We start from the raw sequence: 22388 nt of genomic DNA, 5'->3' as shown, positions 1-22388 counted from the left end.
AAGATGATGTTCAAATAAAAGAATATGCAACATCACATCTGCACATGCAATACATCTTCTAATAAATAAAATACTTTGTATAATTTAATTAAAATTATCATAATTTATAAAATTTTAAAAAAGAATTATAATTTTAACAATTCAGTATTTTTGTGATTTTAAACATATCACTTATATATATATAGGTATATTGATATAGCTATATTAAGCAGTAAAAATAATTAAAAAAGTATCTTATTCTGCCATATTTTATAAGTTATGGCATCCTAATCATATTTTGAATCACGCGCTCAAAAATAGCTCGATCAATTGAGAAAATCAACAAATTTTCAAGAGCGAGAATTGTTAGAGTAATATTAACAGAGAATGGATGCGAATGTACTCGAAGCGAAAGCAGAAGCAATTCGCGGCTATGAACTTCGTCTCATTCGGTGTACTCTCAGTCATGATCAACCGCAACAACTTTGCGCCTCGCAGAAACGTGATTCCTTGGATGCTTCCATCAACCACCTCTTGAATTTGATTCAGTGTGGCAATTATATCCAAGCGCTCACCTCCCAACCATCCTTCCACCTTGTCTTCCGACTCGCCGATCATGACTCACCGCCACTCAACGATCCCGGTCGTCTCTATGCTCTGTTGGTTGATCGCGCCGAGTGCTTCATCGCCGCCGCTGCCAGCGATGTCGTTGAACAGCGTCGTAGGGGCATGCTCGTCACGTGCATCGCTATCGCCGCGTTTCTAGGGTTTACTCAATCCAACTTCACCGGGTAATTAAAATGCAGTTTGTTTTTATTTTGTGTTTTGATTTCGGGAATGAAACTGTTGCTAGTGCAGGCCCTTGAACGGGGCAGAGCTACCGAGGTGTCCTCTGTGTTTGGATGGTGGTGATGAAGAGCGGGACAATTGGGCGCGGAATCAGCTTATGTCTGCTGGTTCTGAATTGCTCGGAAAGTTCTCAAATCTTCAGGTACATCTACGTCATGCATTCAATTTGAATGAATTAGACTATGTTCATACTAATTCTAACGTATGTGCGTGTTGTTGTTTTTTGTTCTTTTTGCAGTATATAGTTTTTGCGAAGATGTTGCTTATGCGGGTAAAGGATTTAGGCGTTGAGATGAAAAGCCTTTCGTGGTGGCTTGCGAGGGTTTTGCTTGTTCAACAGAGGGTTTTGGATGACAGGTCTTCTTCCTTGTCTGATCTCTTGCATGTGTATATGGGTGAAGCTTTGCAGATGTTTGGCTCTCGCGAACAAGTTGAGAGTTACTGGCAAGATGATTTACACGATGGAGAGAGCTCGGTGATTCTCTCTGTGCTTCATTTAGAGGCTGGCATTATTGAATATGTATATGGACGAGTTGACTCTTCCAGGTAATTTACTATTTCAGAGCTGGATTAATTCACCAATAGCTATGAAATATCCAAAAATATTTTTTCTGTGAAGCATCCATAGTTAATACATAATAGTCAAAATTGGTATCCTATCTTCATTTATTTTTGTATATAGTGTAATTAAATTTGAATTAAAGTTGTGTTATACATAACTTACCTATTTTAATGATTTTTTAAAATTTTACCTATTTTATTAAGTGAAATTGTTCCAGAACATAATATTAAAAATCCCCCAATATATTATATTAAGGAGAATAACATTTAAATGTTGACACTATTGATATATTCTCCTGTGTTATATTTTATGATTATTTAGTACCTACGTTTATTGTATATCAGGATGCATTTTAAATCAGCTGAGATGGCAGCTGGGCTTAAGCTTTCAGTCACTGGGGTACTTGGTTTCCGTACGGAACACCAGGTAAGCATAGGAAACGTACTGCATCATCAATAACATGTTTTATGATCTTATTCAATATTTAATTAATTCTTGGATCTACGTAGGCAGAACCAAAGGCACAGCTGGTACTTGTTACCAACACAGGTCCATCAAATAATGTGGATGAAAACTGTCCCTTAACGGGTACCGCTACCCAAACATGTGATTCCAACAATGGTGAAGATAATTGGAATTTGAATCAGCATGAAACCTCTGAAGCATCTGATGTACTCAGAATACCGAAGTTGTTAGAAAAAGATGATGACTCTAGAACTAGGTCTCTACCACCTCAAGGCATAGAAAATGGTGGCCATGTTACTCCCAGTTTGACAGCATCACAGCAAGCTGTAATTCTGGCATTTTGCCTTTTGATTGAGAAGAGCTCCCGACACGATGAGTTGCAGCGTAAGTTACTTCAATTTCTACATTCATGCATGCATATTATAATCTCTCATGCATACTTAATAGATATAAATCCCTTTTTCAAACAACATGTGCTATGGACAAACGTGGTCTTGTAGCCCCATTTATGGTAAAAAAAAATGTATACTGGATGAATCCAAAGGAGATTTTGGTTTCCCTTGATTCAATCTCCTATGTGTAATTCAGTTAAAAAAATTAAATGTTTCTGGCCAAGTTCTCAATTGTGTCTTGTTACCTGGTTTCAGGATGGGATATGGCACCTTATATTGAAGCAATTGATTCTCAGAACTTCTTCTACTTTACTGTAAGTACACCAAATTTATTTAAAAATTAGAAAAATATATAAAATAAAAAGTAATTAAGTTTAGAATTAAATAATATAAAAATATATTAAAATAATAATAGTAAGAGTTGTAATGTGATTGTAGAAAAAAATCTGAATTGTTAATGTATCATTATTTTAAAAATTAAGTTTTTTTAAGTAAGTAACAACTTAATATAAGTCATCAATGGTTTATTTACATTTTAATATTATTATAATAGAGTTGTAATATAGTTTTCTTTTTCAAAATACTTATGGTTTTTGTTTTTCCTTTTACACTCAATTTGTAATCTGCATTTGATGATTTAGACAAGGTGTTTATCGGATATTTTACGTATTCGATGGGAGTCGTCTCGTAGCCGAACCAAGGAGCGTGCCTTACTCATGATGGATAACTTGGTATGTGTTCTTCGTTGACTTGGGAAATAAAATATATATATATATGTTTCTCTTAATTAAAAAAAATCATGTTTTAAAAGCAATTACTCAAATTTAAATATATGAAAATTAATATAAGAAATAATTTATATTGATATTTTAAGGTTATTTATTTATGTAAAAGATAAAATTAACCTTAAGTTAGAAGTAGATTAACCAAGGTTCATTTATTTATTTATTATTGTTGATAAAAAAAAAAGGTTCATTTACTTTTTTTATGTTGGAATAGTTATGTATTTCCTTATACGTTAATTAAAACCCTAACATCTTTGAGAAATACTCTAATTCTATTATAAAAAATTATCTTAAATAGTCTAACATACATGTTTTATAAGCAGAAAACAACCTACAAAAACCTAGATGAACCAACTAAAATCCAGAATGACTCTTTACACAACCTTAAGGCCTTGCAAAAAAAGAAGCATAAGGTGTCCTTATACGTCCATAACCACACCCATTATAAACCATTGTCTTTGGATGATAAATTTGATATTTCAGATTAAAAATATATGTATCCGCAATTTCACACGATGGGATCTATTATATGAAATATATTTAGAAAGGGTAATTGATTTTCATGATAAGTAAATTAACATTCGTGTATGTTTTCTTGACTTTATAATATATAGACATAAACTAATTATTGCTAATGTATAATTTTAAGCAAGTTTTTAAAGAGTATTAGGATATGTTTTCCATGTTTGAAAAGTTATTCTTTCTAGAAGTTAACTTTTTGTTAGATTTAAAGTTATTTTTGTAATATTGTATAGTTACGACTTATATTTAGAGATTTAAGATTATATTTAAATGATTAATGGTTATGTTTGAATTTAAGATTAAAAAATAATAAAAAAGTATAAGGTGATGGTAAGGCAAAAAAAATTTAACCACTTCAAAATTTTAGACATAACAATAAATATTATGTCCTATAAAAGAGAGAATATATGTTGGTCACCTCGGTGCAAGTCCGGCTCGCCGCCACTACGTGATGGTATATGTTGGAAAAACTAGATGGATGAAGATGCGGAAAGCCATCATCACGACAGTATTAGAAATGATAAATCTTTGTATTGCTGTTTGTTTTATGTATAAGGTTGAGACACTTTTTTTATTCTATTAATTTATTGTTGATAAAAAAAAATTAAAAATGATAAATCATCACTTTGTTTTTTTTTTTAATAATAAACAAATCATCACTTTATAAAGTATAATTAATATTCTCATTGGGTATAATGAAATTTGATACAAAGGTTTTGAGCAACACCTAACAGTTCAGAACGATCATTAAAAGTAACCATGTCGAGGGTGATAAAGCATACATGAGAGGTACAATATATATTTATAACCTAAGAAATTTACATGACTTGGACCTAAAATTTGGATTAAAATTTTCTAAAAGGAATTCTACAAGACTTGTGACCACTTGGGAATGGTAGCCTCATTATTATTCCCAATCTATTGCATGATCTCTAGTTTTTATCCTTGATGTTTGAAACAAAGGCCGAGGTTAAATATAATACATTTAAGTTTTTTGTGTCTTTTTCTACATGTATACATTTAATCTGCCTATAATGAGTGGCTGTATGATTTGTATATTGTACCTGATAAACTTGTACTGTTATTTGCAGGTTAAACATATTTATAAGCCTTCTCCAGCCATAGCAGATAGAATCGCTTTTAGTTATGCTGTTTATATGCCTAGTATTCCCGCATTAAGGAAGTAAAATCTCTTGCTTTGTAAGCCTTTTATGTATTTTAGCTTCATAAAAATGAGACAATTCTTAAACTTTGGTATTGCTTTGTTCCTTCCAATTTCAGGGAATATGGGTTACTTTTGGTGCAATGCGGTTTGATAGGGGATGCAATGAAGGAGTTTGAAGAATTAGAATTATGGTATTATCTTATATACTGCTACAGGTATATATTATGATAAAACCTGAAATGAATAAACCAAATAATTTTTCTACTCTCATCACATTCACCTTTCGTTGTCAATGATGTTCACTTGATATTTGATCTGGAAAACAGTTTGTTGGGGAAGAAAGCAACCGCTGTTGAACTCATCAGGAAGCGTCTTTTGGAAACACCAAATGACCCCAGATTATGGTTTGTTACTTGGATTGCTTATTTTTCGATTCTAATAATTGCGTGATTGCTTTTAACAACAGCTACACTGAGTATTTCTCCTTCAAATATTGTAATAAGAACACCAAAGTGAAGCTATAAACGTAATCCTACCATATACTAAGTTTATATGCAAAGAAACAAACTTTGGAAACAGGCATTCTGATCCGGTCAAATAAGCTTTTGGGGGTTGAAATTACTGTCATTGCCACAACTGATAGGATACAAGTATTGATGTTATTAAAATACCCATTAAATCTAACTTTTTTCACATCAATCATCAACCATTTTGAAAACAATTAACATTTTGAATGATTTTGGAATAAAAAAGCAGGGTTACATCGAGAGCATTAAAATGTTTAGTGTGTATTTCAAGAAGAAAATCACAACTTAATGACCTGCCTTTTCTTTTGCTTTGTGTAATCTCCCATAAAATATTAATGCTAATGGGCTACGCATACCATTGGTTTAGAATATCAATGAAGGTGTGGCTTAAAATATATTAAAGTGTCCTCAATAAAAAATTTGGATTATACACTACAATTTTTTACCCATTTATTTGTGACAGAATCTTAAGCATTCCAGTTGAAGATGACCACCTATAATTTTTGTGACAGGCTATCCTTTTAAACCAGAAGTTTTTCACCGAGAACAACTATAGTCATTCATATTACTTTGTATATTCTTTTTCACTCATGCTAAAATTTTTCCAGGTGTTCCCTGGGTGACATTACAGATGATGATGCATGCTTTGAAAAAGCTCTGGAAGTTTCAAACAATAGGTCTTACAGAGCAAAGGTGTGTGTGCATGTATTCATGTTTGTACATGTGTTTGTTTGCTTTCCACTGCTTCTATCAGATTACAAAAGTTATGTTTCTCTTACTGACAGCGTTCTCTGGCTCAAAGTGCCTACAAAAGAGGAGACTATAAGACATCTCAAATTTTGTGGTGTGTGACGTGTCCCGACACATGGTCTATTTAACTTTCTATCATCAATGCCTTTATCATTAATGCATGCATGTGTAACATTTGTTGTCTTGATTGTAATGTTATTCTTTGGAATGATATGTTTAATATAACAGTTTTTGTTCATCAAATTTAGGGAGTCTGCATTGGCAATGAACTCTATGTACCCAGATGGTTGGTTTCAACTTGGTGATGCTGCATTGAAGGTAAATTATTTGTTGTCTACTATGGTTACTATTTATTTACTTTTCAGCGTTAGATTTGCATTAATATGAACAATTACTTTATCTAAAAAAAAGGTACAACTTCTCCATGTAGGGGGATGCCTGAAAATCCATAAGAAAGTGACTATTGCTATGGTTGATTGGCAACAATATACTAATATAAGGCCAACTTTGGTGAATTGAACAGGGTAGATGAATGCGTGTAATAAGATAAAGTTCAAAGTTTCAGATAGTTTATTTCTGGAAGCCACTTCTTCATTTATGCATACATAGATTGTCACTTGGGCAGTTGTGTCCCTCTTTATTTTTCTTTCACTTTCTCATCCTTTAGTATGTCAAACTAACTGCGAAATTTTTACAGGCTCAAGATACAGAAAAGGCTCTGGATGCGTTTACTCGTGTAATTCAACTTGATCCTGAAAATGGGGATGCTTGGAATTACATTGGATCCTTGTAAGGAGTTCTGTCTTTTTTACCTTGGTATCACTATTGTGAGAGCTGTTCCAGCTTTAATGATCAATAACAGTAAAAATCACTCATGGATTATTAAATTTTTGTTCTAGCTTCTCTTATTATATTTTCCCTATAACATGCAGGCATATGATGAAAAAGAAGGGCAAGGAGGCCTTTATCGCATTTAAAGAAGCCTTGAAATTCAAGTTCGTATATCCCTTTCATTAAAATTCCTTTTCATATGCTTACATGCATATATGCTGAAAGTCTCAAATACATATGTATTGGTTCATAATAATTTCAAGAAGCCTTGAAACTCAAATTTCATATTTACCCTCTGCTATTAATATGGGCACATGCATACAAACATACACCATTTGTATTGGTTCATAATCATTCCACAGTAACATAATGATACTTGGCAACAGACGGACCAGCTGGCAATTATGGGAGAAATATAGCTATGTTGCTGTTGAAATTAGCAATATCAGTCAGGTATATGCTGTTTTTGGTTTATCCTCCTTTGATGAAATATGTTTTTTTATGCAGTTTTACTCTCTTAAATTCACTGAACGATAGGTTGAGTTATGACAATGGGATATGATATGACCCTTCTACTTATTTTTTTAGCATATTAAAAATATGTTTACCTTTCATAAGCCACTTTCACAAGCTTTGCTATACACCTCTAATTTTCAAAGTGCATATGTGATAAAACTCAAAGTATAAAGTTAAAGTTGGTATACAATGGACACTAAATAAATTTTAAAGGCCTTTTCAATTTAAAAATTAATTTTAAATTTTAACAATAATTTTCAAGTGTATTAAAAAGTGAATTTTAGATTTTATTACATCTTATAAAACCGGTTTATAAAATTAAGTTTAAAATTATTTATATACTATAAAATATTTTTGTTTTTATTCGAAGTATCACTCCAAAATCTTCTAATTTCTGCTGAGATTATATATTAATAGTGGGTGTCCAACAAAGTATAATAAGAAAGAACTCTAGCAAAGACATAATCTCTTTCGGTTCGTCCTTAATCATCCATTTAGTTTGATAAATTGTTTTAGGCTCTGGAAGGTGTACAGATGGTTTTGGACATCACCAATAATAAGAGAGTAGATAGTGAATTATTGGAAAGAATCACAGAGCAGGTGGAAAAGAGGCTTTTATCATGTAATATGCCTCCTTTGATATCCGATAATATGCCAAAAACAGATGAGTTATGCATTGTCGATACTGGAGCAGAATATGAAATGGAAGTTCGTGGAGCATCTGTTGCAGGAAGATCACGTGAAGCTGAGCAATTATTGTTTTTACTTGGAAAAGTTTTACAACAGGTATTACTCAATTCTATCAAGATTCTATTTCTTTAGATCCCTTCTTAGTTTTACTCTATAGTATGAAGTGGTTGATGAACAATTCCCATTGATGAAAAATTCACATTTCAAATCCCATCCCAGTCATTACTAAAAAATCATTATTAATTATTATATTGAATAAATAAAAAAATTGATATCTAAATTATTTTTTATTATTAATAAATAATTTTTGAATTGATATTTAATTAGTTATTAAGATTTAATTATTTATCAATAATAAAAGTTAATTTAAATTTAATAGTTTTTTAATTTTTAAAATTATATCTAATATAATTAATATAATAATAATAATTTTTTATTATTAGTTTTTATTTAATCTTTTTTTCAGAAATTGTTTTCACTCCAAGTTAAATAAAAGCTAATATTTTATGCACTGGTACAGATAGTTAAAAACGGGAGTGGATTTGGATCTGAAATCTGGGGCTTATATGCCAAATGGCACAGAATTAATGGAGATCTCATGATGTGTTCTGAAGCCCTCTTAAAGCAAGTTAGGTCACTCCAGGTATGTTCCATGATATGGTCCATAAAATTTTATGCATTTGTTGTTTATCCTAATCACAGTTTTCATAAGATATGATTTTTATTTTACTATTTGTATTGTTTAAGGGATGTGATACGTGGAAGGACCAAGATCGGTTCAAAAAATTTGCAAAATCGTCTTTGGATCTTTGCCATGTATACGTGGACATGTTTTCATCTGCTTCTGGTAGTAGTAAACAATTGTCTGCAGCTGAGCTGCACTTGAAGAATGTCATAAGACAGGCAAGATAATCTACTACAATTTTTAAAGATGTTTGAGCGTTGAAAATGCAAGAAATTAACATAATCTCCCATACTTTTGTTTATATCTATCTTCTTTTTTTGTTGATTATCTTGCTCATTCTGCAAAACGGATTTTTGATTTACTTATTATTTGTATATACGATCGATCAGGCTCAGAGCTGCTTCTCCGATACACAAGAGTTCAGGGATCTTCAAGCTTGCTATGATGAAGTCAAAATTAAACTCCAATCCAACTCCATCAATGCCTAGCTAAAATCTTGTTCTCAGGTTGCTTTCAGAATCTTCTTGAATGTGCTAAATATTTAATACGATTTTAGTTTACCATATTTATCTGATTTGGTTTATAATAAATTTAATTATTGTTTAAAACACCCTTTAAATGGTTTTTATTTTGTCAATATAAAATACTAGGTCATATATGGCTTTACGGGAACAAATTAATTTCAACAATGAAATTTCAATTCAACAAAGTCAAGTATAACATTTTAATTTGGGATAAGAAGCAAAAGAATGGATTTTAATTCTTGAATGCAAACTTCTGAACCTGACCACGGTGCTCACCATTCTGATATGACGTGACTTTTTAAATTATTACCTTATTTGTTAGTTGATGAGTTCACAAATAAGAAAAGAAAGCCTAAAACATGAAAAAGGTGTGAAAATCGTGAAAACCTAGGAAATCACAATGTGGATTTGAACAGATATTCAAGTTTAATGAAGTTAATCAACATTTATATTTGGACAAATAATGAAAGATTCAAATTGCTTCACATGTTCAAGATGTGTAAGAAATGGTTTAGAACAAATAAAGAAAGATTTCAAATTGCTTCACATGTTCAAGCGCAAGAAATGTTTAGTACACCAGTTTTCAAATAAAGTGGTTAACGATTATGCTCTTTAGTAAAACAGTTTTCAAATGAAGCGTTTAATGATTATGTGGTAGAGTACAGTATATAAAATTCAAACATATATTTTTTAAGTGTTATATAAAGACCTAGAGAATAAAGATGAAGATAATAGCACAAGAGAAATAAAAGTTTGTGTGAGAGTTTTGCTTTGTACATATTCAATATGCTAGGTAGAGCATAAGATGGGTTGTGAGCTAAATCTTTATAAATCCTTCACACAATGAAGTATACCTTGTGAGTTTACATTGTTCTCTTCTTTTTGAAGGTGTTTTCTCATATCTTTGAGAGGTCTTAATCTTATGGGGAAATTATGATTGATTTACTTAGAGAGGTGTATAATACTTGTACCTAGATAAGTATAGAATATTTGTCCTGGATAGGTGTTAAAACTCGATTAGTGAAAAGCTCTTACGTGATATCTACTTAAGGGAGTTAGACGTAGTCCAAATGGTAGGTTGAACCAGTATAAATCTATGTTTCCTTTCCTCTTTCCTTTGCATGTTAGATGTTGCGTTTATTTTGTTTTAGATACGCGAATTAAGTTTAAGTTCCTTTCAACCTTCCCTTTTAGAACTAGTCGCCATTACAAAATGGACAATGAACGAACATAACACAAGCTTCTTAGCTTGGTTTAAGAAAACGTTATACAAACACGGTTGAGATTAGCTCGTGGGCCTCATAACAATGTCATTACTTTTGGTGGGTATGACATTAACAAGCTCTATTTCTATTTAAAGATAGATGACGACGAAAGTAGAGTAAAAAATAGTGGGCTACCATTCAAGATGAGGTTGTGCACTTTGCTACTTCTAATAACAAAAATTTCATTGCAAAATTTGTTAGTTATTTCGAAATTAAACAAAACATATGGGAAATTGGTTATGTGCAATTTAGAGTGTCAATGTTCAAGTGTAAATGGGTAGATGATAATATGGATGTAAGGATGAATTATTACGAGTTTACTTTGGTAAATCTAAACAAGGCGTATTATAATAACGAACCATTTATTATAGCATATTAAGTAAGAAAGATATTTTATATGACTGATTCATGTAATGAGAAATTGTCAGTTGTCTTAGAAGGAAAAAACATGCACGGAACTCATGATTATCACTAATAGTTGTCATTTAACAGTCAAATTAAAATATCCCCAAAATGTCTTCCAACGAATCCAATAGCGAATCAAGTGAACAAAATTCAAAATTCATTTGCAAGCAATAAAAATTAACAATAACAGTAAAGGAAGGGGGTTTGTGATTCTCCCAAGTTTATTCACCACAAATTTCTCATTGGTTTTTCTAAGATTATCATCCTTTAATTCTCACACATATGTCAAACTTAATCAAGCAAGCATCATCAAATTCAACAATATCTTATCAACAAAACAAGCTGATGTTCAATATATCTCATTAGTTTCAAATGTATACTTGTGAGATGTATATCTTCCACTTCTCAAACTAAGCAAACAAGAAATTGATTAGAACTAATCGAACTAACCAAGAAATCTATTTAAAGAAAAGAACTGAATTTTTAACAAGTGTTCAAAAACAATTTGCTACAAAAACTCGATTTCAAAAAGATAAAAAATAAAGCGTAATTTGCTACAAAAAATCGAAGAACAAAATTTATTAAACAAAACTTCAAAATTCGATAAGAAATCACAAGGGAATCAACCCAAAGGGTTTTAGCTTTCCATACGAAGGCGAAAACAAAAAAAAAGATAAAAGGAAAGTAAAACTAGATTTAAAGTGTGTTGTGCGACTATGAGACGCGATTCAAAAGCTTTCATTCTTTCTTTGAAGTCTCTTTTACAGTCTTCTTTTTTTTTTGTACAAAATTGGATTCAAAATCTGCCTCGTGATATTGTTTTACAATTGTCAAATGTTTCCTTTCTCTATTTCAAATTATTAAACATCTTCATTCCTAACTAGTCCCATATTTTATTTTCGCTCTCTTCTAGATATATTGTTTCCAAACTTGCTTCAAATTTGTGCATTAATTTTAATAAATTTTAGCGCTGCTGTGAGTGATATTGTAGAAAATTTTCTTGAATAATATCTTCAAAAGATATTTGTTCTATTTTTTACACGTTTTATAGAGGAGTTTTAATTGTAGGATTTTAAGAGAATCTCCTTACATAAGATTAAATTGACTTCGATTCATGCTTCCCCAAAGTGTAATCAAATTACCAAATCAATATATTATTTTTCCATAATAGAGCACCCATCAGCAGACGCTTCAGGAAGATCGTCCTACAGATGCTCTCATTAGATTGTCCGGTCAAATCGTTTGCTCGGTGAAATAATGGATTGTCCGCCGCATCTTAAAACACAGAATTAGCATAAATAACAATTAAGGTGTGATTTATTCATTATTTGAATCAAGTTTTTTATTAGAGTTTTAAAGTGAAAGTATAATTATGCTCATCAATTACCTTTTAGATATGCATGACATGTCGTCTTTCTCATTAAGAACATTTCCTATCATTGTGGACAACAAAGCATGCTATTCGAAATCATCATGATGAAGGGATATAAAAAAACATAACTTAATAGGAATATGGAAAATCATAACTTTTTTTGTTATTATTATTATAGTATTTTTATTTATTTTATGAAATAAATAACTACATTTTTATTTTTTAGGATTACAGCAAATTCTAGATTTGGTAGTGGAGAGAGTAGACCAGGTAAATTCATCACCCAATTTTCTCTCGTAATTTTGAGACGGATTACAAATGAGGAAACACATCGACGTAGACCATCGTTTTAGTAAGGTGTCGAGCCCAAATGCTGGTAATTTTATGAGCTATTTGGGACTCATAGCTCAATGTCATGTTTTTATAGTCATTCCATCACGAGATGAGGTTAAAGAGGTAAAGAAGAACCTTATCTGGTAGAATATTCAAGTATTTGAACATTTTATGTCAACATCTTATAAGTTCATTTTTTATTAACCTACTTAATAAATTGATGAGCATTTCATATGTTATTTGTACAATACAATTTTGACATTCCCAACAGAGGTGACTAGGAAGATCTTATTTGTTATCGCCACTAGATTGAGGGACTTCAAGACTTTCTTGACACGAAACATGTGTCCCTATTTGAAGTGCCAAATTAGTGACAAGAAGTGAATGTAACTTTATGTTATTCGGTTTGACTCCTATTGGCGGGTTAGTTGTTTACAATTCTTATAATTACACAAATATATACTTAAAAGATTTGGTTGTCTCATCTTTTTTGCATTGTAGGAAAAAGATTAGTCACCAAATAACGAAAAAAGTTGAATAATGCACCTCATGAAGGCTTGAGTACAGGCAACAAGGTTTGAATTTGTTGACCTTGTATCTCCACCTCCTTGGTATGAGATGTTAAAGATTGTTCATAGAAATTAGATGGACAAATAACTTCACAATCTACACACATCGTTGATGAAATCTTAAGTACAAATATACATAATATCGACATTCCTAGGTCAAGTGGTTAGGATTTATTTAATTATTATTTGTATATTCGGTTGAGCAGACCACCCAAGACTCATTTGTTTATGGTCAAGATATTTGACGACAATCATAGAAAAAACAAGACACCCTGAACATGTGTAGTTTGGTTCACCAACACAGAGTGGTTTCGACTCCTATAGTTGGAAAGCCTTGCATATAAGATCAAGATGCAGTTTAAAAAAAAAATAAAAAAAATCCAATTCAGCTATAATTGCAAGAAGACTTTGATGAGAAATTATAATCCTTTGCTCGCTATCAACAATAGACTCAAAGAACAAGGTTGTTCGAATGAGACTAAAGCTAACATCTTAAAGATTTGGTAAGCCATCTTCCACTTAAAACTAATAAATATGATGTGACAATGGTGACAACATATACTTACTGGGGAGCGTGTCGTTAACATTTCCCCATTTAAAAATGATAAGAAAAAACTTATAATTTTCAAAAGTTAAGTAATTTTTAATTTTCTATATCCATACACTCAACCCATCATTAAAGCGATTTTCATTTGTTAGGATAAGGACACGAAATCCAACTGAAATCAAGAGTTCTGTTATTCACTTGGGGCGGTTAGGAGATTTGAATTGGAATTAGTTTGAAAAGGAACTTGAATAGTTGAATCATTAAAAGAGGTAATGAGTAGATAGGAGATATAACTAAAATAGAAACGAACATGCATTAGTAGTGAATTTACATGCAAATGAGTGAGTCAGTTAGTTAGTTAGAGTTGGAGCTGCAACATTAGTAAGTAGACACTACAAATAGAAGGAAAACATGAAATCGGTTGAGTTAGAATTTGTGCTGAGTGAGTGAAAGGAAGAAGAATGAACGCATCAGAGAAAGGGAAAGAGAAAGAGAAGGAAGATGAGAATGGTGGTGGGAGTAGAAAGATTTTTATATTCGAGTTAGACGTGTCAGAGAGAACGGAGAACGACGAAGATAGCGATGAGGAGATGGACACCAATTTCTTGGGGATTGAGTGTTCGTTTTATCCGAAGAAAAAAAAGCGGTTAAAGACAGTAGGGGTTCAGTACTCGATGGAGGAACTCTGCAGCGCGTTTCACAGCAGCTCTGTTGGAAGAACGGAAGTCACTCAACAGTTACAACACAACAACAGGTACTATTTTTCGTGTACTGCTTTCGTTCAACTCTTAAAACAAAAGTGCAGAATTGCTTTTCATAATTTGTTTTCAATTATACTATTGATAGGGAAGAAGTCCAGGGCCAGAAAAATACCTCTGATCTTGAAGAGCTGCAGGTACAAGAAAAGCCGCATCAAGATGACATAGGAAATATTTCAGAGACCGACCAATCGAAGAATGATAATTGTGCGAAGAATGATAACTGTGCGTGAATAGATATGGCTTTTTTGGCTAGCTTGCACAGCTCATGATCGAATAAAATACACTGAGTGAGTGTCAGTGGTTTCTTTCTTTCTTGTGTAGTTGATGAACACGAAGAGTGGTCCATTAGAAATTCTGATAATTGCATTATCCAATGTCAGTTATCTCGGATTCGAATAAAAAAGTCAGTTACTAAAAACTTACTGTGTTAATTTGGATGGTTTCACAATTTTATTTCTTCTGCCTTTTCTATTCATGTCATGCGAAAGTGAAGTAAGTGCCAAGTTTTTACTTTGGGAATCCCAATCTGCACAGGTAAATTTGATTTGAAAAAGGTAAGACCTGGATTATCGGTAACAAATTATTTGAGAATGCGTCTAATTACTAGAACATATAAAGCATTATAGTTTCTTTTAATAATTCACAAACCATACTTATTCTAGGTAACCAAGAGACAATACTTGATGCAGGTAACCTTAAAATACTTATTTGTTTGTTATCACACTTGTATTTGATCTAACATTAAACTATTATTTTAAGTATACCACATATCTTCAAGAATATCACTTTACATTAAGCCTATAACCATGTAGTCATTCATACCTTTGGAGCCTGGGAAGCATTCTGCAATTACATTCTTAGCATTCTCTCCATTTCGATTACCTTGTTTCCCTGTAGGCTAGTTGGATATAATCTGGTAATACTACAGGATCCATTCCTTGAAAATTTATTAACGTTAAGACAACTCTTTCGATCCAAGAACTCTAAATATTTACGTATATTTATTTGAATATATCCTGGGACAGGTGTAATCCCATTGTACATACAAATGTCAACATGACTTGTAAAATATATAAAAATAAAAGATATATGAAAATGATGACATGACTTGAAAAATATATAAAAATAAAAGATAATCTGTAAACAAGATTAAATCTTACAGATTAAACTAGTTACAAAAAATAACAACCAGGGCAACCACCAGCCACTCTTCAATGGAGAATAGTTTCCTTGGATAGAAAACCTTATATTGCATGTACAAATGGCCCTGCCCAATGATGGCTTCACTACTTATCATACACCAAGCTTTTCAATGGAGTGTTCTTGTTCAAATCCAATGTAACAATCGGAGACTAAAATCAGTTTTACGCCCTGCAAGACAATATTAGCAACATGCAAGCAAAAGGTACTCAGTAACAGCGAATCTAAACCTCTTGACAATCTCAAGTCAAATTACAAATCAAATAAATATAGCTTTCAAAATAAATCTATTAAAACGAACTTTTTCCTTTTAAGACTCACATTATTTAACCATGCTTCAGCTACAAGACCAATCAATACGAGAAAAAACTCTAGTGTGTACTATCACTAGACTCTAACGCCAAATGCATTATTTAAGGGGTACATATTGTCTCTAATGTCTACTTTTTTTGGGATGTAAGAGAAATAGGGAATAGAAAAGAGAGTACGTAGCAAGCCACGGGTTGTTGCACTATTAAGGCCAATTTTGTATAATGCAGCTTCTTTTAATAGTGCCAAAATTTCATGATTCTTCCCTTGAACAAATATTGGCTACATATACAAGCACATGGAAGCCCCAAGTTACTTAAGTCAAGTAATCATTTTCCTTTACCAGTCTTGTACATAAATTATAAAATTATGCGAACAAATGACAACATCAAAGAAGATACAGTTGACAATCACTGAACAAAAGCATAATTAAAATCTTCATAGCATGTTTGGATAGAGATTTTTTAGAAGGTAATTTATTTTTATAGAAATTTGAAATTATAAAAATTTATAAATAATGCTTACTTCAAATTATAAGAGAAATTGAAATTATAAAAAATTATAAATAATTACTTAAAATTAAATTTCAAATTCTACATAAAAATGGTAATTTTGTGTATGAAGAACAAGAGCTGAAGCAGGACCAGAGTTTGGATGGATGGATGGAAATCATTTACCTGAAGATTAGCTGGAGTAGGTGGTAACTTCATTGAGGTAGTTAAGTGACCTGAAAAAGAAACTCTTTTCAAAGCATATAGCTCAGATGTAGAGGTATTAGCAAGAACCAACCACCACTGTTCCTCTTTTATCTGTTGTCAGGAAAATTATAAATAGTGTTTAGCGCACACAGACTACAAATCATAACAGCACAATTTTTTAAAAGAAGAAAACCTTTGGAAATCGAGGAACAAATGCCCTAGAGGAGTGTCGTCTAGAATTGATCTTCTCTAATCTGATATTTATTATGTCAGACCTCTCACCATCAGTGTCCCTCCTCTGAACCTTTAATTTCATTTTGATATGAGGGAAATGTTGTAGATCCTGGTCCAAATAAGAGAAACATAAAAAAACAGAAATTAATAATCAGTAGATTGTGTTAAATGCGAAAGCCTGGTTTTGAGGAGAGCAAGCTTAGTAGCTTACATAGGGTATATTAAAAATGGACTGCACCTAATTCAATCCTAAAATATAGTTCAAAAGGAAGAATTTTAGACATATTTAGGGTGTGTTTGTCACATGCCACATCTATGACCAAAACCAACAAAAAAATGTAAAGACTAGAACTAATTGAAGGGGCTAACAAACCTCATATCAACTAAGGATATGATCAAATCATAATATATAAGTGGGGTTCAAACCTCATCTCACAAGTCGAAAGTCGAATTTATAGGTTGAGTTAGGTTTAAAGTTTAAAGTTCACTAGTTAGACTCTAACATATATTTTTTCTTACACATCTCCATAATGCACAACCGGCCATGGGTTGCAACATTGTCCATATGAAGAAAAAAAGTGCTCACCCTTTTTTTTAACATCTTCCTATTCCCTGCCCATAATTAAAAATGGTTTACATTTAAAAATAAATAAATGTATTTGGCATGACCTCTATTTGTATAGATTAACAGAGCTAAATTGTATAGAAAATTTAAATGAACACAAAAAAATCGCTTCCATCTGTTTTTTATCCTTTGTCAATCATTACTAGTCAAAATCACATCAAACGTCCATTATATATCTGTTAATTATTGGATGGATAATAGAATTAACTCTAAAAAAATTTATGTTTAGTCCCTAAATTTAAAATAAATTTTTGGTCTCCCAAATTTTAATAAGTTCATTTTAGTACCTCAAATTTTAGTCTCCGTGCACTAAATTTGAAGGACTAAAACGATTGTTTTTGGGTAACCAACATCAGATTCACTTCAAATTTTTAAGGATGAAAAACATAATTAATTCAAAATAAAAAACTACATGGGAAATATGTGGACAATTAGAACTAGAGGGATATGGGGAATAAAAGATGCAATTAAATAAAAAACAAGAATCAGCATTTAAAAATAAAAGTTATTAGGACTCTTTACCTGGTACAATCTTGAAGCTGGGAAATTTGCAGTTACAGTCTGCAATGCTGTTTTGGGAATGTCTAATAATTCCTGTACACTAGAAATTCCTCTTTGGCTAAGTAAACTTATCAGATCTGTATTCATGCATGGCAGCATCCATAAGGAAGTGTCCTCATCAAACCACAAGCCCTAAAAGCAGGTCACAAGATTTCAGTTCACTATGAGCACAATTTTAATGAAAGCACAGATTTCAAATATATGCAGTGGAACAATCAAAGGAAAGAAATAATATTTTTTGAGATACAATGATGACTACAAATACAGTCACTTCACTCAATTGGCACAGATGTGTCACAATGGAATCATGAAAAAGGTTATGCTGCATCGAGTTCTAATCTCCTCCCCCCTCAAAATGAGAACTAAGGAAATTAAACCTAAATAATAATATTAGACTGCAACACCAGAACATTTCAACTAGCTTTAGCACTTAAAATCAAGTTCTTATTTGTCTATTACTATAACCAAGTAAACTGGCAAGAAACTAATCAGTAGCCTTAAATCATGTGATTTGTGGATCATATGATACAAATTACAGAATAAATCATGGAAAGGACATGAAAAGTAACTAGTAACTACTCATAAGTCATCAACTATGCAAAGCAACACGGAAAGTATCTTTTGCTGGAAGTGGCTATTAAATTATAGGATTTGGAGATTGTGGACCTCATGTTTCTAGGGACGGTAAAAAGATTTGTGGACCGAAACCTTTAGACACTCTGAAGTGCAATTGTAATATGGTACAACAGTTCCAACTGAGGAAGTTATGTAGTATTTGTTGCTCAATATGTCGTCTACCATTGGATAATGAAGCTTTAATTTAGTTCATATTTGGACATCAATTGGCTTAATTTTAGAAAAGCTTTCGATCAAAATGTTTAACAAAAACCTTAAAGCATTTTTTTAAGTGTAAGATAGACAGAAATTGACAACAAAATTGCCCTAGCTAGTTCCATATAAACTATCCAATTGCCAAGAATGAAGAAAGAGCAGCTGCAGAATAAAACTGGAATGAATACCTGCATGACCATTTGCAGAAGACGCATGCAAGTAATTGAGCTAGAAAGCCACCCACTGTTTGCGCATATATCAATCATGGCCTGAATTATGCGTATACTCTGATCTAATACAGATTTCAAGTCTGTGACATAGTCACTAATTGGTAACTCCAATTGAGAAAAATGAGCCTGTGTCCCAAAAACTTGTATGGTTACAAATATACGCAAGGAATGTTAAAATACCATTCTAAATTCATGGTTATTGACATGACTGACCTGAAATAGAAGATTTGCTTTGATGTGAGGATCGTCTAGACGGTTCTTATCCACTGGATATTTAACTTTCTCAGACAGTGCTTCATTGTATTTTTCCTACAAGAAAAGAACAATATACCAAATTTTAGATCACATTATTTCAGAAAGGCAATAGTGTTCATGTTTATAAAATTAAGAGGAAGCTTTGCAGCGAATGAAAGTAGCATTACCATGAAGATGATTTGTTTTGGAGCACATTACAAGAAAGGGGATGCAAAACATTCTATAAAAAGAATTACATACATCATGGGCAAGATTCATTTGTATTATGTAGTATGCTTCCGTTTTGATAGATAAATTTTCAGAATAAAAGCATGACACACCTATTGAAGGCAAGGAAAACCACTGAACTCAAAGACCATTTATAGAGGACTTACATATACTTTTCCTCAAACAGCCAGGGGGCATAACTTACACTTATCCAAGGTGAGAACAAGACTTGCACAACTAAAGCAACCCCTTAGAATTTGGAATGCTTCAATTGTACAACTAATTTTTATTTTTATTTTAAATTACAAATACATTTTTTAAACAAACAGTTTATTTTGGAGAATAATTTTAAACTATAAATTGAAACCATGAGTTTCATTGAGCTATTTGTATACAATTTTCAGTCATTAGATTAAACCATTGTCATTTCATTTCCCCATTTTTAAATAAAAAGTAGAAATGGTGCATTTCACAAAGCTTATTTTTTTTATTTTATTTTTTTCCGGCACAAGGACCTTGGACGATCGACAAGTTTTGGAGTTCCATCTTGCGACAGCCAAAGGTACTACTTATTCATTTTATTTTCTGGTATCTTCACAGAATTTTATAGTTTTTCTTAGAACTTGGGTTAGGACTAACTCAACCTAGCAAAATCAGCTTGTAAAGTGCAAGGTTATTCTCCACTTATATACTTTAACAGTCATATCACTATTAGATTTAGATGTGGAATCTCCAACATACACCTCTCATGTCAAGAACTAGAGATCTCAAGTAAAAAGTTTGTAGGACTGAACATTTGACTTGGCCTATTAGCCTACCATAGGCTTGGTCTGATCTTTGTAAAAACTATGTCCTAGCATGTTCTTTATATTTCGACAACTAAATATACACCTGAGTCATATCCCACTAAGGGAGGATATGGTGAAAAAATCAGAGAAGACACGGGGTTCTATCTGGGTGTTCTTGGACTTAGTAAGCATGCCAATGGGAAGTTTAGAAATACCATGGGATTGCTTAAAGGAAGATGGGTCTGTGCAAGTCACAATGGTGGAGACAGTCATGAGGACAGAAAAGAAAATAGTAGTTATGAAATAAAAAAATTAATTTCTAAAATATAAAATATAAAATTATAATATGTATATTATTTTTATTATATATAAATTATAGACTTAATAGACATTTTTATAACCTGAGGCCTAGCCTTTTAATAAAATAGGCTTTTATAAAAGCTAAAGTCAAGCCTTTTTATTAAACAAGGTAGGCCAACTTAGGTTTTAAATGGGATAGGCCATAGGCCCCTGTTTGGCAGCCAGGCCTATTCCCAACCCTAGCGAGTAGTCTTATAATTGCTTGGTAGTGGTAGTCAAATTTGCCCAAGAACAATCGATAGAATAAGCTTTGATACCATCTTAAAATTAGTTTTAAGGTTTAACTCAACTAGACAAAATCAATTTGAAAAGTACTGATAGTCATCCATTAAAATGCTTTAATTTGATCACATCACACTAGCCGTTGTGGAAGTTCCAACAATTGTAATCACTTCTACTATGCAAGCCAATTTGTTGCTTACTGATTTATATAGCAAAAGTGCAGAAATCATATATGCACAAATTTGATCATCACACAAGTGGAACAGACACAAATTCAATCATCACACAAGTGGAACAGACACAAATTCAATCATCACAAAAGTGCAGAAATCTTACATGTACAGATTCGATCGTCACACAAGTGGAAAAGACACAAATCTGGTAACTATAGTCTACACTTGACTTTAGGATGAGAAAATCAATAAATTAGAACTTTACATATTCTTAGTTTGATATCCCTCCCCTCACATATTTATAAAAATCTGAACTTTACAATATTTTAATTAAAAGTTTATTAACTCTAAACTTTATAGCAATTAAAACAGTTACCTCATTATGACGCACAGGAAGTTCATCAAATTCAGAAGCAGCAGATAAGATATGCAGAAAGACCTACAGAAAAAAGAAATCTAAGCATAATGATTTTAAACAATTAAAATAAATGATAATTCAAACAATGGAGATGTCAAAAAGTCCGGAAAAGGTGAAATTGTATGTCTTACTTCAAGTGATGTATCTGGACCTATGTTTGAACCAAACATTGATACAGTCATGTAGCTGAGGTAATACTGAGATGCAATTGAACCCAACATCATGGACTCCACCTTCTCTTCATCCATCTTTATGCATCCGCTGTCTTCCAAATCCTCAAATGTGTTCTGCACTAGGCTGTGAAAAGAAAACTGTCAGCCAAAATAACCCTGTTGAAAAGAGTTATAACTTAACATGAGCTTGAAAACTATTCGATTTCATGTCATTACCTAGACAAATATGAATTTAGAAATTCGGTGTCAGCATTCTCCAGTCCATAGTAAGCAGGATTTACCATCTGTCATAAAATGGCCATTAAGCACGTATGTAAAAAAATCATACAACAATAAATACATATACAAAAAGAATTTCCACTCATTATTTAAATCCCTAGACATTTTTTTATGGAAATTTCATAAACAAGAAAAATTAACCCTTCAAGCACTCAGTTAATTCGATAAACAGTAACCCATTAACTACCTTTCAAACATCATTATTTAACCAACTCAGTTGTTAACAGTTCCTAATTAGGAACATTTTACTAAGATTTTTTTAATTTTCCATTTTATTAGCATAATTAGATTATGCATTAAAGAACAACAAAAAGGGAAGGGATCAATGAAA

At 32.0% G+C, this 22388-nt stretch overlaps 3 protein-coding genes across 3 annotated transcripts in view; 2 read left to right on the top strand and 1 right to left on the bottom strand.

Moving 5' to 3' along the window:
• Positions 1-284: 284 nt before the first annotated feature.
• On the top strand, positions 285-9421 carry LOC137821755 (uncharacterized). The gene is made up of 20 exons (XM_068626504.1): positions 285-770; positions 838-970; positions 1067-1374; positions 1735-1816; positions 1900-2239; positions 2503-2561; positions 2889-2978; positions 4646-4737; positions 4836-4934; positions 5046-5123; positions 5855-5939; positions 6032-6090; positions 6245-6314; positions 6694-6785; positions 6929-6991; positions 7214-7280; positions 7860-8129; positions 8554-8676; positions 8781-8936; positions 9108-9421. Exons 1-20 carry the CDS (start codon positions 367-369, stop codon positions 9204-9206), a joined length of 2769 nt encoding a protein of 922 aa, XP_068482605.1. The 5' UTR covers positions 285-366; the 3' UTR covers positions 9207-9421.
• A 4703-nt stretch (positions 9422-14124) lies between these two features.
• On the top strand, positions 14125-14912 carry LOC137821490 (uncharacterized). The gene is made up of 2 exons (XM_068626104.1): positions 14125-14487; positions 14580-14912. The coding sequence occupies exons 1-2, from the start codon at positions 14195-14197 to the stop codon at positions 14722-14724; spliced, it is 438 nt and encodes a 145-aa protein (XP_068482205.1). The 5' UTR covers positions 14125-14194; the 3' UTR covers positions 14725-14912.
• A 549-nt stretch (positions 14913-15461) lies between these two features.
• Positions 15462-22388, bottom strand: part of LOC137820235 (DExH-box ATP-dependent RNA helicase DExH14) — a 34841-nt gene continuing 27914 nt past the window's right edge. Inside the window, exons 41-49 of the mRNA XM_068624195.1 lie at positions 21995-22062; positions 21737-21902; positions 21564-21626; positions 19396-19491; positions 19141-19308; positions 18083-18253; positions 16895-17044; positions 16681-16812; positions 15462-15865 (exon numbers count right to left, since the gene is read on the bottom strand). Of these exons, the coding sequence (XP_068480296.1) occupies positions 15788-15865; positions 16681-16812; positions 16895-17044; positions 18083-18253; positions 19141-19308; positions 19396-19491; positions 21564-21626; positions 21737-21902; positions 21995-22062 (1092 nt within the window). The 3' untranslated portion in view covers positions 15462-15787. The remainder of the gene's footprint in view (positions 15866-16680; positions 16813-16894; positions 17045-18082; positions 18254-19140; positions 19309-19395; positions 19492-21563; positions 21627-21736; positions 21903-21994; positions 22063-22388) is intronic.

This window comes from Phaseolus vulgaris, chromosome 9 (genome assembly GCF_000499845.2).
Source record: "Phaseolus vulgaris cultivar G19833 chromosome 9, P. vulgaris v2.0, whole genome shotgun sequence".
Classification (NCBI taxonomy): domain Eukaryota; kingdom Viridiplantae; phylum Streptophyta; class Magnoliopsida; order Fabales; family Fabaceae; genus Phaseolus; species Phaseolus vulgaris.
Note: the sequence above shows the minus strand (reverse complement) of the source record. Positions and strands in the feature narration are given on the sequence as shown.

Bases quoted from the DNA above. Each gene is read 5' to 3' on its own strand.
- LOC137821755 (XM_068626504.1), top strand. From the start codon at position 367: ATGGATGCGAATGTACTCGAAGCGAAAGCAGAAGCAATTCGCGGCTAT. The intron at 5,124-5,854 runs GTTTGTTACTTG...AAATTTTTCCAG, and splicing joins CCAAATGACCCCAGATTATG to GTGTTCCCTGGGTGACATTA. The intron at 6,091-6,244 runs GTGTGTGACGTG...CATCAAATTTAG, and splicing joins AAGACATCTCAAATTTTGTG to GGAGTCTGCATTGGCAATGA.
- LOC137821490 (XM_068626104.1), top strand. From the start codon at position 14,195: ATGAACGCATCAGAGAAAGGGAAAGAGAAAGAGAAGGAAGATGAGAAT. The intron at 14,488-14,579 runs GTACTATTTTTC...TACTATTGATAG, and splicing joins CAGTTACAACACAACAACAG to GGAAGAAGTCCAGGGCCAGA.